This window comes from Bacillus rossius, chromosome 12 (assembly GCF_032445375.1).
Source record: "Bacillus rossius redtenbacheri isolate Brsri chromosome 12, Brsri_v3, whole genome shotgun sequence".
NCBI classification, from domain to species: Eukaryota; Metazoa; Arthropoda; class Insecta; order Phasmatodea; family Bacillidae; genus Bacillus; species Bacillus rossius.
Window position 1 is genome coordinate 14,079,131 of NC_086339.1, and position 18,656 is coordinate 14,097,786.

The following is an 18,656-nucleotide window of genomic DNA, read 5'->3' on the forward strand; positions in this document are numbered from 1 at the left end:
TGCCTGAAAACTGCTGAAACCAAGATGGCGTCTTTCGGTCCCAATCTATCAAGACTAGATCTCACACTCTATGTTTACTTTTTTTTCTTCATTTTATCGTCATTATTATTACATCTAACGCGTTACCTCTTCCTTGCATTTATTGCTCTGTCACAAATATTTACACCAGATATTCACTAATTATAATACTTTTGTGAGTAAAATGTAGAGCAAGTGTTCGTAATATCACTGATGCGACTTTTTACATCCAACGTGTTAAACTTAGTGAATATCTGTTGAAAATATTGGTGACAGAACAACAAATACAACGGAGGTATCGTGTTAACATTTCAGGAAGAAAAGCCCTTAAATAACTAAAATGGCGAAAATTTAAAAAAAAAAAAAAAATGGCGCGTGGGACCGAGCCTCTAGATTTCCAAAGCGTTTGTTCTGGCGTGGATTGTCACACGTGTGTAGGTGTTTGTGAAAAGAAGACAATATGGATGGTTGGTGGGACAGCCCGCATAGGTTCACGTTATAAATGTGAATTCGCGACGACAAAAGTATCTGCCCAGCGTTCAATGCGGGAGTAGGGAGTGACGTAGTTGGAGGAGGAAGGAAAAAAAGGGGGAGGGTGTGTGTGTGTTGTAGTTGGGGTAATGGACGACGAGATAAGGTCATTTATCCCGGCCTTTCTTCCTTCCGCACATTGTCATTAATCACACTCGCCGCTGCCTTCGACGCGGCGTGGTATCAGGGGAGGGCCAGCTTCTAGCCGGCTATTGGCCACCCGGAGAACTACTTGCCCCTAAACGAGGCGATCTGGTTGGAGGACGCCCCACCCGAGGGGGCGGGGGCAGGGGTTCCGGTCTCCGCCTCCCCGGACGCGGCACACCTGATGTTCTCGGAAGCCCGCGGCCGGAACAATAACCTCCCCCTTCCCACCCCCACGTCACCAGGTGTATGCGCCACGTGTTTCACACCGCCGCCCGCGACGGCAGCCAGACTTTCTCACCGCAGTCTCACGTGGTCTCCAGGACACACAAGGATCACCTGTTGCTAGTGTCGACCCTAGGGTTTTAAATGACAGGAAAAAAAAAAAGTGGTTGTCTGTAAAGTCGGTTTACGGACGATAGTTTAACGTGACAACGTCATAACAAAAAAAAACATTAATGAAATGATTGCATACTTTTATGAATAAAATTGAATCATTTTTATTGAATTATCACTATTTTGTACGGATACAAAGAAGGATTGAAATGAAATCTACAATTTAATTGATAAATTTACTTTTATTTGCACTCATTAATTCAAATATGTTTATTACTTTAACGAAGAGATCATTTTAGCTATAACTTTTATACATGTTTGCTATTTAACTTCTTCCAATCTGTGTTATTCTGTTAAGGATAGGACAATGATAGGAAAAGTAGGAAACGAATGGGGGTGTTTCAAGTTTAATTTGCCTCGAAAAAGTCAAATTGACGGTTGTTCCAATCGAGTGGAAGTGAGATAGATGCGGCGCAAGCGTACAATGAGCGTAACGGGACACTTTTACGTGCGTACAGCCGGCGTTCATCGCTTTATTAGACGTTGTCACGTCAAAAATATTGAAGTCAGATTAAGGAAATTTCAGCAACTTAGCTGCATAAGGTTGCAGAGAAATTTATTTGGAAGGATTACTGTGATCCTCGTAGCGGGCTACAATAAATGCATTTCCTCCCACGTCCGGCCCAACAATGCCTCATGCACAGAAGCGGCAGGAATCGTGTTTGCAAGAAGTCCACATCATTACCGAGCTCATCCGTACGGATCCGTCTCCGCATGCGTGCCATTGTGGATTCTCCGTTCCGCGAGATCCGACTACTTCCGCGCCATTGCAGAACGGGCCTAAACTATATATGTACGTTTCACGTGGAACTTCCTCGGGAAATAGTCGCCAAAATATTACAGAATAACTAACGATGTTACATTTTCCCAGCACCTTACAGAAGGATACCTACACAAAATGTTAGTTGTGGGGGTGGGGGGGTTATCTCTGTATTCGTCATAATTAAGGCAATTCAAATAATTTCATGTTTAGACATTCGTTTTATATACTCACACAAAAACGTATTGAATAATATCTAATTTTTTTTTATAGTTACAAGAAAATACTATGGCAAATAGTTTATTCAGCATTTTTCAGTGATAAAATAGCTGGCCGTGCCTGACGAGTCTGTGTTTAAATGCAGTATATTATTATTTTTTGCATTAAAAGACATGTAATTAAACCAATAGAGAAGACTTCAATGCCTACATCTTGGTGTTGGATAAGCCATTTTCATGCTCATCGTCGGCGAGTTGAGTATTAATTTCGCAAAGTAAGTAAATATTTAATTTATCGCTGAAAAATAATTTAAAATAACCAAAATTATTGTTTAGACTTAAAAATAATTCATTAGCAACTAATAAAAGATCGATTTTTCATTGCTACATTATACAAAAAAAAATCAATATAATTACGCAAGGAAAATTTCATATAGTATATCATTATCATTTGCACAATATTAAAAGAAATTGAATTTTTAGTAAATATTTCGTTAATATTAAAGAGTTTATTATATTCATCATTCATCTCGGGCGCCTTTCAAGTGAGAAGCCTTCTTTTCACAGACGAGAGCCAAACGCCCGATCGTGCATCTTCGGTTTTTTTTGTTCATTGTAAATAAATATGGCGGTGTTGATGAAAGGATACTAATGGTCGATTAGGTTATGTTGGCTACATTATAAATACTTTGAAACATTGTGGACGGTTGATTGGTTAGGATAGTTACATTAAAGATACTGTGAAATCATGTAAACGGTTTCCTAGCGCTGGATAGCTACATATTAAATAGTTATTTGCTAAGCAACCATAAAATGATTTTACAGTATTTTTAACGTAGCTATACTTACCTAATATAACCAACCATCCACAATGTTTTAAAGTATTTATAATGTAGCTAACCTATCCTAATCGACCGCAAAACTTAATGCCACACCGGTCTATACAATGAGATAGAACGGCGTATGACGTATGAGTAAGCTACATCCCAAATAAATACACCTGTTGTGATACGGGGAAAAAAAAAAAAGCGAGCATGAATTCGGGGAACTTCGGGTGTGGCTCTCTCGTCTGTGAAATGAAGGCTTCCCCTTTCAAGTAACTAGTTCAATCACAAACTGGATATTACTTAACAATGTGCTCCCAGCTCTGGCTGGGAAGCTCCGAGGGCAGATGGCGAGCTGCACGTGGTTCCTAGCGCGACCGCAGAGCGGCGCTGCCGGCGGCGACAATGGAACACTCCCTCCCACTGCAGTAGGGAGGGGTAAAGAAGGGGAAGGCAGTCGAAAGCGCAACGTGTGCTTCTCGGTATTATGACGAGCAACTAGAGGCACCTGCCCTGTCGTCGCTCTCATTACCGGCTCGCCCCCCCCCCCCTCCCTCTTTATCCTTCTCGCTCTCCACGGCAGCTCGTGCACAGAAAAGAATTAATTCCTTTCCTCGCCGGAGAAAACTCCCAAACCGAGGCTAGGGCGACCGGAATTGTTTACGTACAAAAAGTAGAACATTTGTCAGCAGAAATATACTACAAAGAAAACAAAAAAAGGTCTTAGGAGAAATGATTACAGAAGAACAATGTAATAAATTCCGAATTTTTAAAAAAAGGCAGTCTGAAATTTAATAAAAAAAATTTATACACACATTTTTCACACTAATTACTCACAAAATAAAAAGCCTGGAATCTAATGTTAATATTAACTTAGCCAAACATTTTATGAAGTTCTATTTTTGATCCCGATGTCACTAAAATGCGACAATTAAAAAAAGAAAACTCGGAAAACATTTCATGTTCAGTGTTTCCTGGTCACAATTCCATTGTGATCCTCGCAAACATAGCTAGAACCTGAAGAGCCCTTCACCAAGAACTGATCGTCACTTTCCTTAAACATTTTGTATCATCTCTGCTTCGGACCTACGGACCCTTCGTTCATTTGGCCATTCTTGAACTTCAGGCAAACTGCTTGTTTATTTGGTGATTGTCAGACTTCAAAAATACTCCTAATGTTCTAGGCATTACATTTTTTAATCACGCCAGAACAAACGCTTTGGAAATCTAGAGGCTCCCACGCGACATGTTTTTTTTTGTTTTTTTCCCGCCATTTTAGCTTATTAAGGGCTTTTCTTCCTGAAATGTTAAAACGATAACTCCGTTGTATTTGTTGTTCTGCCACCAATATTTTCAACAGATATTCACTAAGTTTAACACGGTGGATGTAAAAAGTCGCATCAGTGATATTACGAACAATTGCTCTACATTTTACACACGAAATATTATAATTAGTGAATATCTGGTGGAAATATTTGTGACAGAGCAATGAATGCAAGGAAGAGGTAACGCGTTAGATTCTAAGAAAGAGCCATGTAATAAAAATGACAATAAAATTAAGAAGAAGAAAAAGTACCTAAACATAGAGTGTGAGACCAAGTCTTGATAGATTGGGACCGAAAGACGCCATCTTGGTTTCAGCAGTTTTCAGGCCCTGTCTATTTTTTGACTCCCAGGATGCTCGCTTTGACCAAAGTGCTTATTTTTACCTTACAAATACTTGAATGTTAAATAAAAGAAAACTAAAATTTTACACGTTAAAAATTTATCAAACAACAGCCACACTGAGTGAAATATTACCCATCCGCTCAAAATAAACAAAGAAGCAGTTAAACAAAGAAAAACATGAACAGCCATCCCGTGTAGACTGAAGGAGAAAGTTTTATTTCCTTCGGGTGAGATTTCACCCAGAAAAGCATTAGTATTATTTTCAAGTGCTTGTGGTTACTTATGTTGACGCTGCGTCATAAATGCGTTAAAATATCATTTAAAGGGTCTATTAGTATTCAGTAAAAGCAGGCAGCTGTGCTTCGCTACGGCGGTCTACAGACAGAACACTACTCATACGTGGGTACGCCACTGCCATGAGTTGGAAAAAAAAAATTCAAAATCAAATTATTTAAAACAAAACAAAAAAATTGCGAAAAAAAAAATCTTTAGGACTAAGATGACTGGAATAAATATAAACCAAAGGCCTTCGATTACACGTTTACTTAACCAGTACTGTGTGACTACCATGGCAAATATGATTATAGGAAGATTGGATTAAGACAGAAAAGCGAATAAAGAATAAACAATGTAATAGCCGTTGCTATCAGACGCAGTAAGCATTCAACAATTCAATAGCCGTTGTCACGGAGATTATCGGGAAAATGTTGTAAATCATAAAAAAAATTATATTTAAAAAAACTAAATAGAATTTTGAGAAAATCTCTTGGATATGCAAGCGGCCTCCCACTGGATAATTCACACACCAAAAATAACGTCTCTAGGCATCACCGTCTGTACGCCATAGAGTAAATAAAGTACTAGTCCAGAGTGGACACTCAATTCCGTCGAATCGTAGCGTTTTTCCTTCATAATTGTGCTACCAGATCGCCAACTTGATCAACATGAATGCGGTTTCGTTTCGCTTTTAATTGAAAATAAACGGGTTGCAGGTCAATAAACGGGTTGCAGGTCAATAAACGGCGCGGGTTATTCGTAAACCATACGTCTAAATCGTATCCTTGTATTTAGGTGTACAATACATTGTCAAAATGTGTATTAAGAAACTAGATATTATTTTTTCGTTAGCATGTGGAGTAGCAACCCCGCAATTTTTTTGTCTAGGGGTAAGTAACATTTAATTTAGTTGATATAATTAAGGGAGAGTGAAGTGCACATATTTCACAAAAAATTCCGACTACTGAATGAGAAGCCTTGCATAAAGTACACCAGTCACTTTCACATTCTGCCATGATTCAACACGTGCAAAACGTGACGACAATTAATAAAAATTATGTTCCTCGTAATTAAAAGTAGAAACAACTAGGTGGTTTCACAAACTAAAAAAAAAAAATATATATATATATATATTGAAAAGTTTTCTTTATTCATTCGAGGTTCGATTTCGTGATATTTTTCATGATCTAGCTTATTCTAAGTGTACTATTATCTTTGAAAGATTTGTGCAATGGGAGTGCATGACTTGATGTAGGCTTTTGGACATACGCCATTGCTAAGCAATAAGTTTCCTGGGTTCGGAAGGGTCCGAAGCCTATACGCCTTATCATGTGGGGTTTGAAACTTGCAGAAAGGGTAGCATGCATCATGTGCTAGGAGGGGATTGGCCAGCCATGGCAGCGATTGATACCATGAGTAACTCCCCTATTCCAGAAGAACCTTAAAATATTTCTTTTATCTCAGACATTCTATACAGTGGATGAATTTCTCACATACTAACTGTTTGACATTTTATTCTACTTCTTGTAATACAATAACTTTTATCTCACATTTGATATTTAGTATTGTATAATATAATAAGAAGATCCACTATTAAAAAATTAATAAATCTGTCAAATATAATAAAGTCTCAAGCTAAATGTATATGTGAAATGGTGTCTAAATATGTAATCAAATACTATACATACTTTTGTTATTCTTTTGTACATAGATTACTGTATTTATGTATTGCTGTGGGTTTATGTGTAAGCGCTGATCTTAGATATGTTATTTTTTAATGTATATAAAACTGACATGTTCCATATCCCAGAACTCCAGCAGTTTGTAAGGGGTCTACGGAATGAAATGAATAAATAAATAAATAAATAAATAAAAATAAATTACAACTATGCTATGTTGGGCCCAGGTAGGACCTGCATGGACACAGGGAAACCCCTGGGTACCGTCAGAGATGTATCTGTGTTAGTGAGGGGGAGGGGGGTTGATTAGTGCGTCGCTCGCTGGTGCTTTACGTGGTGTCTCGTCGTCAAAGGATAACTGTGAAATTTGAGCGTAGACCGTAACATTACATGGCCGAGAAATGAAGATAAAGGTGTAATGCAAGTCCCTCAAGTGATTTCAAGAATCTGTACCGGTTGTTTTTTACGCCTAAATTTCACTCAGAAAAAACACTTTTAAGCCATTTTCAATCTTCTAAAAAAAAACAGAGTTTAAAAAACTTAATCCTGAATCAAAAGTACTTTTCGGCCATCAGCGAAACTCTTTAAATGCTTTCCGTAAACAGACCCTACTCGGATGTCTCGAGTAGTTTCGAAATAGCGTTGTTTCTCCTGAAGCTCTGCACACCGCGTGTGTGTGCCCGGGTGGGCGGGGGGCCTTAAAAGAGTGCAGTTCAGTACGAGAAGAGCTGGGTCGGGCAAATATGTCTCTACAGTAAACTGGTTAGGTGATTGGACAGAGGTCCCCGTTAAGCCGCATCCCCACTATGCCGAGCGGCAAGTGTGGACACATGGACGGCTTGTGCCGCATTGTGCCGATCCCAAACCGACTTGTTGTCGGTCGGGATCAAAGCAAGCCGCACTTGAAGGTAGTTGGAGGAGTCTTGTACACTCGTAGAATTGTAGTCTCATAGTCTCTTAGAGTCGTAGCATTCTAACCAAATATCATTGGAGCTGATGATCCAAAAGGCCGTTGGAGCCAATGACTGTTGGAGGCAATGACTGTTGGAGTCAATGACTGTTGGAGTCGATGGCTAATGGAAATATAAACTGTTGGATTCATAGACTGCTGGAGAGATTATATCCTAACTTATCATTGACGATCGCATCCTACCAAGTTGAATGAACGAGAGAATGTGCCTCCTTTTCGTTAAATGAGCTTTCGTTTTATAGAATTTCCGTTCAAACGTGCTTCGTTTTCATTAAATGCTTGTCCTGCGCGAACGAAGCGTAGTGGGGACGAGCCGAACGGCTAACTCCGGAATTTTTCACCCAGTCTGGAGAGGACCACTGGGAAGTGAACAATGGAGTGGTCAAACGAAAATGTTTTGGAACTCATCGAGGAGTACCGCGACTTTCCTGTGCTGTGGGACTGTATACCTGAATATAAAAATCGTGAAAGGTTCGTAACCGCGTCTGGATGTGGTACGACCATGCGCCCCTGGTGGGTGAACCACAGACTCCGAGACGGGGCGGGCGCGCAGACAAGAGACGGAGGCGTGGCCAGGAGGCGGCGCGGGGGGCGGGGAACACAGCTGTTGTGTATTTATAATCCGGCGGCGAGGCGCGCGTGCAGGCGAGGGCTCGAGTGTCGGTGTTGGGTGGCGGGACTGAAATAGAGAGCCGGGGGCCTAACTGCGCCGCCCAGCAGTGTTGCCACGAGCACTTGCAAACACACGCCGCATTGGTACCGACAAGTCCTCACGCGCTGCGGCGATTTTTTGTTTACATTTGAAAATTCGCCTGGTTGTGCGCAAAAGATACACAAAAAAATAAGGGTTTAGGCATTGTCAGGAGACGACGTGCTGTGACATAGTTGAAGTCACTTTTTTTTAACCTCAAAATCCGCCACGATGTTCCGCCCAAAACATTGCGGTAACGGTGCTCGACCACGTCTGATGATGGTCAGTAAGTACGAACTAGAATCTCCGTCGTTAAAAACACTTTCATTTTTTTTTTAAATAATTTCAAACAGTTTCTTCACTGCAAAAACACTACTACACTTCACCCAATGTTTCGGACGTCTAACTAATATGGCGGAACAACTAACTGAAGGAAAACAACTGCTTCACAGACTTACCGTGTTATCATGCGGACGTGGCCACTCCTTGAATTAATGTGATGGACATGCTACACCTGAAACCTAACTGCATTCCTAGGGGCGCAACAACTAAATTTCCAAAGGGGGGGGGGGGGGCAATGAATCATCGATCCCCCCTATTGAAGCGGTGGTCCGGGGGTCCTCCCCCGGGAAAATTTGTATTTCGAGGTGGAAAATGGTGCTATTTAAGCAGTTTTATTATCTAAACTTTGATTACACAGCACTTTCTTTGCCCCCGTTTGCCCCCACTTCAAGGTTTCAGAGGGGGGGGGGGCAAAATTCCCCCCCCCCCTGTTGTTGCGCCCCTGATTCCTAGTGCACGATATGAAACGGCCAGTCAACTATTTTTAGGAAACGGATTTTGGTGTCCTATCCGTTGCGCAGAGCTCAAATTTTCGTTGATTTCGTCCAGATGACGCCATTAAGGGGCCCGCATACCTGGGCACACACACGATGTGCAGAGCTTCAAGAAAAACAACGCGATTTCAAAACTACTCAAGATATCCGAGTGGGGCCTATTTACGAATAGCATTTAAGAGTTCGCTGAGGACCGAAAAGTACTTTTAATTTCGGATTAAGTTTTTAAACTGTATTTTTAGAAGCGTTAAAATGCCTAAAACGCGTGTTTTCAGAGTAATTTTTAGGCATAAAACAATCAGTACAGATTCTTGAAAGCACTTAAGGGGCTTGCATAACACCTTTATCTTTATTTCTCCGCCATATAATGTTACGGTCACCGCTCAAATTTCACAGTTATCCTGTGACGACGAGACGAATGCGCGCCAGTTCAGAGCCTTGCGCTTAGAGGCTATACCGCGCTGGAAGCACCAGCGAGCGTCGCACTTATCACCCCGCCTCACTAACACACATACACCCCTGACGAGGCGGGCCCCTTAACTCGTAAATAGTCCCCTTTGTGATCATCGGGGGGCGTACCAAGCGTGTTGGTGAGCCAAATGGAACTTTATGGTAGCGAAACTATCCTGTAATACATTATGTACACTTTATTGGTCATAACAAGAAATAACTGCAACTTAAAAAGTACTTGAGAAAATAAGAAATAGCTGCTATAATTTCTGTGCGATGGTGCTGCTATCTCTAGAATTTTTGCCGTAACAATTGTATCGACGGTTTGCAAAACGTCCCCCGCGAGTTAGGTTACGGTCGTGTCCCAAGAACGCAGTGCTTATTCGCTACCTCACCCCCGAACGTATTGGAATACCGCCCTAAAGGCGCGGGGCCACTAAGGGCGACAACGGCTTGCGCACCATGCGTTTCTTCGCCTCTACGCGCCAGGCACCGAACGGGTACGGCCTCTATGGGACTAAGCGGTGATACTATAATTATTCGGCGGAGTTGGTTTATAATTTTTCATACATAAAAACGCTCCTGAAAACACCTAGGCACACATACGGTGCGCAGAGCTTCAGGAAAAACAACGCTATTTCAAAACTACTCAAGACATCCGAGTGGGGTCTGCTTACGAAAATAATTCGCTGAGGGCCGAAAAGTACTTTTGATTTCGGATTAATTTTTTAAACAGTGTTTTTAGAAGAGTGAAAATAGCTAAAAGGCGTTTTTTCAGAGTAATTTTTAGGTGTAAAACAACAGGTACAGATTCTTGAAAGCATTATGGGGCCTGCATTACACCTTTATCTTCATTTCTACGCCATATAATGTTACGGTCACCGCTCAAATTTCATAGTCTTCCCGTGAAGACGAGAAGACTGCGCGCTAGTTTATAGAGCCTTGCGCTTAGAGGCGATACCGCGCTAGAAGCACCAGCGAGCGTCGCGCTTTATCATCCCGCCTCACTAACACACATACACCCCGACCAGAGCTTTGCTCGCCGCACCGTCTGGCGAAGATCCAGCAAGGCGGCTACTCGATGCAGAGAACGCACGATAAAAGATTTACAACGACCATAGCTCGTGTCTACTGACGTCACGACCACAGTTGTAGTCGTTCCCAGAAATCAATTAAGTACTAAGCGCCTGTGACTTCACAGGGATAAACTATTTTGTAGCCGCGAGTCACCGATGACTTCAGACACTGCACTAAATTATTCACTGTGATTTAACGAAGCAAAAAAAATTTGAAAATGAAACGACAGAAAATTGTTACAGCTTAAGAACCGTTGAAACTAAGATGTATTTCCGTTCCTAAACGAAACAAGGCAAGAAATCGTTCTAACGTTGCGAGGATGAAATGAAACTGAAGTACTCGAAATTCGCCTCTAATAATTTAACAGTTGTAGATTTTCTTTGCAAAACGGTAATAGGACGGGTTGGGTAAATGTAAAGGTTTACATAATATTTGGAAACGTACCTTTGATACGTAACAAAACTGGTGGATGATAGCTTTACGATTGTTTGACTGGTATAGTGTAGAAATTCCTTCTCATGCCGATCAACTCTCTAATCAAATGGTACATCGTTATCCAAACGAAGCAACTTAGTGTAGTTACGAGATAAAATTAGACCAAATAGCCCAATTATTAAACATTTGTCGCAAATCAGCATTTTTATGGCCTAATCCGCTACTTTTCACCCAATCTCGTAAGCACCACACTGTGCCGTCTTACGCAAGAGTGCCATCGTGCTACAAGACACTGTCACAGATAGAATAATGGTACACTTCCTACAAAACTCAATATGATATTAAATTTGTATTAATTATTTAAAATGACCAACATATTTATTATTAGTGTTAAATGCAAATAAGAAAGCAAAATAAATTAACATATATATTGTGTAGAAAAGTGGCGATTACAGATTTATTTTGGGTGGAGGGAGGGGAATTTGTGAGGGAAAAAAACACTTAAAACATTACACAGTCCGCACTGTCATAATTTTTTTAAAGTAACAAACACTAATAGTCTGAAAAATACAACGAATGTATTTGATGAACTTGTATATTTTATTTTGTTTCAAATTAATACATAGTTGTTTGAATCATTTAAGTTTATTTATTGTGTTACGGATTATTAACGGCTCAATAATTTATAATTAAAATACGTATCAAAATTTTAGGGAATAAGATACTACATGTACATACTGCCGATAGCTGCTGTTTAGCAAGCAAGGTTTCGTCTATTTCTCTGTGTTTTCCATGTTTTTTTCAGCTATTTACCCTGTGTGCGGGAAGCCCGTGTAGCTAGAAACTTGGAACGAAGATGGCGGCGCCAATGCCTCTGAAATCATGTAAACGGTTTCCCCCAAATAAATACACCTGTTGTGGTACGAAAAAAAAAAAAAAAGCGAGCTTGAACTTCGGGGAACTTCGGGTTAGGCTGTCTCGTCTGTGAAAAGAAGGCTTGCCAACGTGAGTATTCGGGTATGTCCAGAAGGACGAGTGAATTGTAGGCTTCCCCGAGTCGCCCAGGACGCTCGGTGCGCGCTCCAGTTCTCGAGCCGGACACAATCGATAGCGTTCGTGACGGCGGCCTCTCGACCGAGTCACGTGTTCAACACGCGGTGTCGTGGTGTGGCGACGCGCGGCAGGCTGTGGAGCAGGGGCGTAACTAGACCAGTGTCCACCCGGAGCAAGAACTCATATTAGCGCGCCCCCATCCTCTTCCCCCCCCTTTTTTTTATTTAACCAACCAAACCAAAAACCTTTCCCGAAAAAACCTCGTATCACCACCACATATTAATTCCACTATTCCAATTTTTTTTTTCCCCCAATTCAACTACGATGGTAAATAGATTTATTTGGGGTTATTTAATTTTTGATACATCGAAAGTTGGACAGTACGCGAAAAATTACCACTTTTTTTTAAATATCCGACGACAGACGTGAATGTATCTTTCAATACTAATAATTTAGATAATTTACCCTCCAACTTTTTTTTTGTGTATTGCAACACAAAGATATTCAAGTAAATATCTATAGTAAAAAATTACTCTGCCAGTTTAGTGTGTCCCCCCCTTCACCCACGAGTGGCCGACACTCAGGCCAGCATCATCTGCTATCCGGCACACCCGCACTATTGAAGCTGACGTGTGTGGGAGAAACTCTAATTGCAAAGACTGAGACATGTTTCTAACATAGCTACATTGGTTGTGAGAAGTAATGCATAAGCTAGTAAAAGGCAAACAAACTAGTGAAGATTAATTCTCTTTACTTTGGTTGCCACATAATTTCTGGCGTAACATACCAGAAATTTCGCATCTGTTATTTATATAGAACACATTTTAATTACAAAACAGCACTAAGTGTTTTTTTTTTTCCGCACAGTTTACATCTCTTTTACTAAGGAATCGGTCCGTCATGTACGTTGTAAATACTTAAAAACTTTGGATTCGAAACTCTTAAACAAAGTTTTGTTTGCTAGTAGTAGTTACGGGCCCACCCAACAGATAGCGCCACGTGTAACGCAAAAAAACGTGTTTTTAGGTTTCCGCTGCAAGAGCCGAGCTCCTGTATCTCTCCCTTCCTCCTTGCTCTATGTTCTAGCGGCCGCGGGGTCAGTTGGCGCCCAACGCGGTGCACCAGAAGGTGTAATAACCGATCGATGGGCCGCTCGGGGAGTGCGTAGAAGGAGGAGGGGAGTGCAGCGTGAGAGAGAGTGTGTGAGAAAGGAGGAGGATGGCCTGTTCCAATTGGCGTGACCATGTGACGTGGCTCACCCCCGGCAATTACAGTCGCCGGCAAGACGTGGCGGGCCCCGCCCACCGCGGGGCCTCGCCTCGGCGCTGCCAACTTAACAGGATTTCCCGATAGTTTTTAAACTGCGTTCATGATCGCTCGAAAACTTGCGACGATCCGGAAAGTTGGCAACGTCCGAAGGGATGCCCGCTTAAGTTGGTGCCAAATTTTTACGTCTTACCACTAATCTGAAGTAACGCTTATGATAAATTTTATTTTATCATCAACTCAGACATAACATTCCCCCTTTTTTTTTCTTCTTCTGTATTTATAGGTACCAATGCAGTACTTACCACCGTTTCGCATTTAAGAAATTTGTAATCACAGTTACAGAGCCAGTTTTTTTTTCTAGTTTATAAGTCTTGACAAAAACTACAGTCGCACGCAGGAGTTTTTCTCTAACCAACACCAGGCGAACCGGCACATCTATTGACAATTCGTGCTCAAGGAATTCTGTAGACAGTGAGTAATATTATTTTGACGGAAACCAGGAAACACTGTAACAAGGGCTTTTTAAAGCGGGGTTCGTGCCCCTCCCTTCCCAGATAAAATTTTGATATTCATGTTAATTCCACTTAATACCAACAAAAAAAATACTTGTTGACACATTTATATAATCGCAATATAAAACTAAAAAACTTTAATGGTTGAACTTAATGTAAGTTTGAAGCAATCCAGAGAAATTTTGAAGCTTTTGCGTGATTTTTGGTTAGTAGGATTTTAAATAGCTAAATATACAATTGCCGAGAACCCAAACGCAATATGAATGGCAAAGTTCATGGGCTAGTGATAAACGACAGGCCTTTGTCTAACCAGTCCAATTAACTTTCCTTGGATATTCCCTGATATCTTCCAGAAATTCAACATTTCTTGACCAATTCAGGTTTTCCATTATTTTATTATGAAGTTGGAGTAGGACAATTCCCCCCCCCCTTTTTTTTTTATCTCAGCCCTCCGAAAATAATGCGCACATAAATATGTACCGTGTGCATTGCCAAACATCAATCTTGCACACAAGTTAGAATTGAAATTGTGGTTCTTTCGTGTTCACTTTATTTTTATCATTTTCGTGCTCCAATCTGAAGTAAACGCCCGATCAATGATTTCGTAAATTCATTATTCACTTGTATTGCCACGAGCTATTATTGTGTCAGCGTGCTTATTAGCGGTATCAAATAACTGAGGGAACCCGAATCCTGTACGGAATTTTTCGAATAGGTAAATGGCTTCCGATAAAATGACAGTTGTTTCGACAATCCAAATAAATAAAATCCAAATAAATAAAATATATAATTAAACACTTCAGTTACGTAGCGTATTGATAACCTAAACTCGTGTCGGATTATTTTCCGAGTGAGATAATTGCGAAAATCGAAAAAAAAAAAAAAAAGGGGGGGGGGGAGGGAACTCACTCACCCTATTCGTAGCAAGTAGCGTATGTTGAAATTTCAAGCGCAAGGGGTGAATTAAAAATTAATATGTTTAATGCTTAGCTTTAGGCCTTGTTTATAAATGACGCAAGAACGCAAGACGCGATGTGTTCAGCAACCACATTATAAAGTCCCAGTTTATAAACTATGCAAGGCGCAATAACGCGTATCAAATAGTGTTCAAATTAAAACTTCTCGATTTTTTTTTTTTTTGGCGTACGTTTCCGACGACATATTTGAATAAAAGTGTTCTGAAAACTTTTATAGACGCTGACGTCATGTATTTTTTTAATTTTATTATTATATACGTCATGTTTGCACTTGTTAAACTTTGACACAGTGAAAGAAAATACATTATTTAATCAAATTATTGACAATTCTTTTGTTTTCATTATAAATATAAATTATCAAAATAAGTGGAAATTCGTTTCTACTGTTTTACAATTGTGCTTTATAAACGACTGTGATTTTCTTGAGTTGGTTGCGTGTTGCGTTGTTGCGTTGTTGCGTTGTTGCGTTGTTGCGTCGTTACGATCTTTGTATAGTTTATAAACCCGGCCTTATGGGAGTAAATTGTATAGTTTATAAACCCATCCTTATGGGAGTAAACAATGTTATTATCATGGTAAATTTCACTAGCGGCACAGTACAGAACCTACCTCCCTGCACCGTGCCAATGTTAATGGTCATGGCATTCTAATTGACAAAATTCTAGAATTTGTACGGAAATGTTGGTTGTACTGAACAGAAAACATTCGAATCATTGTGTCAGCATGGAACATGGAAGAAATTTAAAACGGAACTTTTTTAAAAATAGTTTTTAGTAACTCGCTTTCTTGTCTGTCTGTCTGTTCGGTACGAATTTTGCTAACGATTGTCAACTGACTTCCCGATAAGCTAGAGACTTGAAATTTGAACGTAGCTCAGAACTGGAAGACAATTCAATATTAATATTAACTCTTTCTTTTCACTGTTTTTTTGACTTGACAACGTCTAATAAATCGATGAACGCTGGCTGCACGCACGAAAAATTGTCCCACTACGGATGTCCCACTAGGGATGTCCCACTACTAATGTGTCCTGTTTGCTCACTGTACGCATGCGTGGTGGCATCTCTCTTCATGCTCATTGTACGCATGCGTGGCATCTCTCTTCCACTCGATTGGAACAACCATCGATTTGACTTTTCAATCATATTTTCGTCGTTTGAATTATTAATATTATGTAATTTAACGATCGTCAACCGATTTTCAGCACAATCGGTACGGTTATTTAAAAGTAATATTGAATATTCAAATACGTTTTGAACCAACAATGGTGTTTTACAGTTACACATAATAATTCAAATTACACCCGGGATCTTTTGCACAATGTTTTAAAAAATATTGTAACACATTATAAATATGTTTGGTGTATTTGGGATGCGTATTTGTTATAAAATCGTTTTATAAAAATGAAATAATATTATTCCCCTACCCTGAACAAAATTTTATATATCAAGTACTTAATCTGTACTAAAAATAAAAAAAATAATTTAAAATTTTCACATACACGAAACTACAAAGCAGAAAATAATAATTAAATAAAAGTTTTTAAAACTGAACAAAAAAGTACAACATAATTTATCTAAGCCCCGTAAAGATTTACGACTCCATACAGATTCCTAACCCCATATGGAGCAGTTGGAGCAATTGGGAAGGGCAAAAGGGGAGGATGGAGAGAGAGGATGGAGAGAGAGGAGGGAGATGGAGGAGGGAGATGGAGGAGGGAGATGGAGGAGGGAGATGGAGGAGGGATATGGAGGAGGGAGATGGAGGAGGGAGAGGAAGGAGGTAGAAGGAGGGAGAGAGAGAGTAGAGGGCGGAGAGAGATTAGAGGGTGGAGATGGTGTAGAGGGAGAGGGTGGAGAGAGTGTAGAGGGAGTAAAGGGTGGAGGAGGAGACGGTAGAGAGGGAGTAGAGGGTGGAGAGGGAGTAGAGGGTGGAGAGGGAGTAGAGGGTGGAGAGGGAGTAGAGGGTGGAGAGGGAGTAGAGGGTGGAGAGGGAGTAGAGGGAGTAGAGGGAGTAGAGGGTGGTGGAGGAGAGGGTGGAGAGGGAGGAGAGGGTGGAGTAGAGGGGAGAGGAGAGGAGGGAGGAGAGGGTGGAGTAGAGGGGAGAGGAGAGGAGGGAGGAGAGGGAGTAGAGGAGGGAGGAGAGGGAGTAGAGGATGGAGGAGGAGAGGGTGGAGACGGTGTAGAGAGGGTGGAGAGGTGGCTCACCTGGGGGCGGGCTGCCCTGCGAGGACCCCGTGCCGGCGCCGCGGCGGCCCGGGCTGCAGCTCTCCGGGTCGGAGGAGTCCAGGTCGGAGGGCGAGCGCCGCCGGGCCGCGAAGTGGTGCAGGTTGAGGCCCTGCGTGTCGCGGCTGTCCACCTTGTCGTAGCCGTACCAGCCCAGCAGCTCGTTCATGGCCGTCTCCGCGTACTCCTGCGACCACAGTACAGCTCACACTTCTAACACTCGCATCCCATGACACGTGGATGTAACAAGTAAGGAAGCTTGGCGTGTACAATCTTTGCCACGTTAATATTTGATGTCGAAATGAGAACATCTCCTTCTCCTATCTGCACAGCAAAATATTTTTTGGTCGTAATGAAGCTTAACGCTAATTTCTCACAGACGTATTGGCCATTCCAAAGATTATGGTCCATGCTGTGAAACCATTTATATGTTTGTACATGTTATTTGCTCAAATTTCCTGATCAAAATTTGAGATTAATAGTATCAAAAAATTTCCAACACGAAATTTTTGCATTCAACATGACATTGAATAAATGTAACAATTAATTTATTGGGCCTACAGTATGCGTATTCTTTAAGTTGGAATTAGGATAGCAAGAAGGTTTTACAGGATAGTTTTATTTTTTTATTACCTTCGGGCTGTGTATGTATTGAGATGTTCAAGAAAGCAAAATATATACGGACGAATCACCCTGATCCGTCATATTTTCGAGATTTCTGTCCGTAAACAAGTATACAGTTCGTACTTATCTTCTCTTTTTATTTAAATTTTGCAATTTCATTATTTTATAATTTAAGCCACACTCATTTCATTTACACTTTGTGTTTGAGTATGTACTTTTAGAGTTTAAGCCAAGAAATAATTGTTACTACTATGAGAAAATATTTTACTACAAATTTTATGTTCGTTTAACCCTGCTCCATTCTTTAAATATATATTTTTTTAATTTTATAACTTTTAAAAGTGTACATATTGCGCATGTTCTACCCTGTTTATGTCAGATGATAGGAGTTGATGTGCTGCAAGTACTTCCGTTCACGCATGCGCGCGAGCAGCCGGAAGCTAATATTTAACTCCCAAAAACACCCTTAAAACAATTGTAACGTTACAAAAAAATTTTGGTAACTCGTTGTCAAGACTTTTTTTTTTTTTGTAAAAGTACAAGAAAAATGCTGCATACAAAATAGAAAGAAAACACTGTGTATCTATCCACCAGGGGTTTTGTATGTTTTCACCCAGGAACTGGAAGAGTAAAAAAAAAAAGTTATTCTAAACTAACATTTCAACCTAATACCGGTTTAGCTTACCACAATACTGTAAGATCTGCAGGAAATGTTTTGCAATGACTCAATTCACAGGGAAGTCGTTCCCAGACTGCATATTCCCTCCTGGGAGATAGTCTCTTAATCCAATTTTAATAAGCAGTCAGTGGGGGGCAACTTTCCGAGTTAATTGACCATGGTATCAGCGCTGACAGATATTCTATTAATACAAAAATTATTTTTTTTAATACTCCTGTTAAATTTATTTTGTAATTGTACAAAAGACACGGGTTTGCAATAAATGGTTTTGTAAAATTACAAACATTTTCACAGTTAATACCGGAAAGCTATTAGGGGTTTCTGTTTATAACTTATTGGAGGTA

General features: G+C 40.5%; 1 protein-coding gene across 2 annotated transcripts in view; it reads right to left on the bottom strand.

Moving 5' to 3' along the window:
* Nucleotides 1-18,656, bottom strand: part of LOC134537576 (sine oculis-binding protein homolog) — an 80,764-nt gene that overhangs the window by 10,737 nt on the left and 51,371 nt on the right. For both annotated transcript variants that reach the window (XM_063378161.1, XM_063378160.1), the window contains exon 2: nucleotides 16,992-17,196. In XM_063378161.1, coding sequence (XP_063234231.1) covers nucleotides 16,992-17,196 — 205 coding nt within the window. The remainder of the gene's footprint in view (nucleotides 1-16,991; nucleotides 17,197-18,656) is intronic.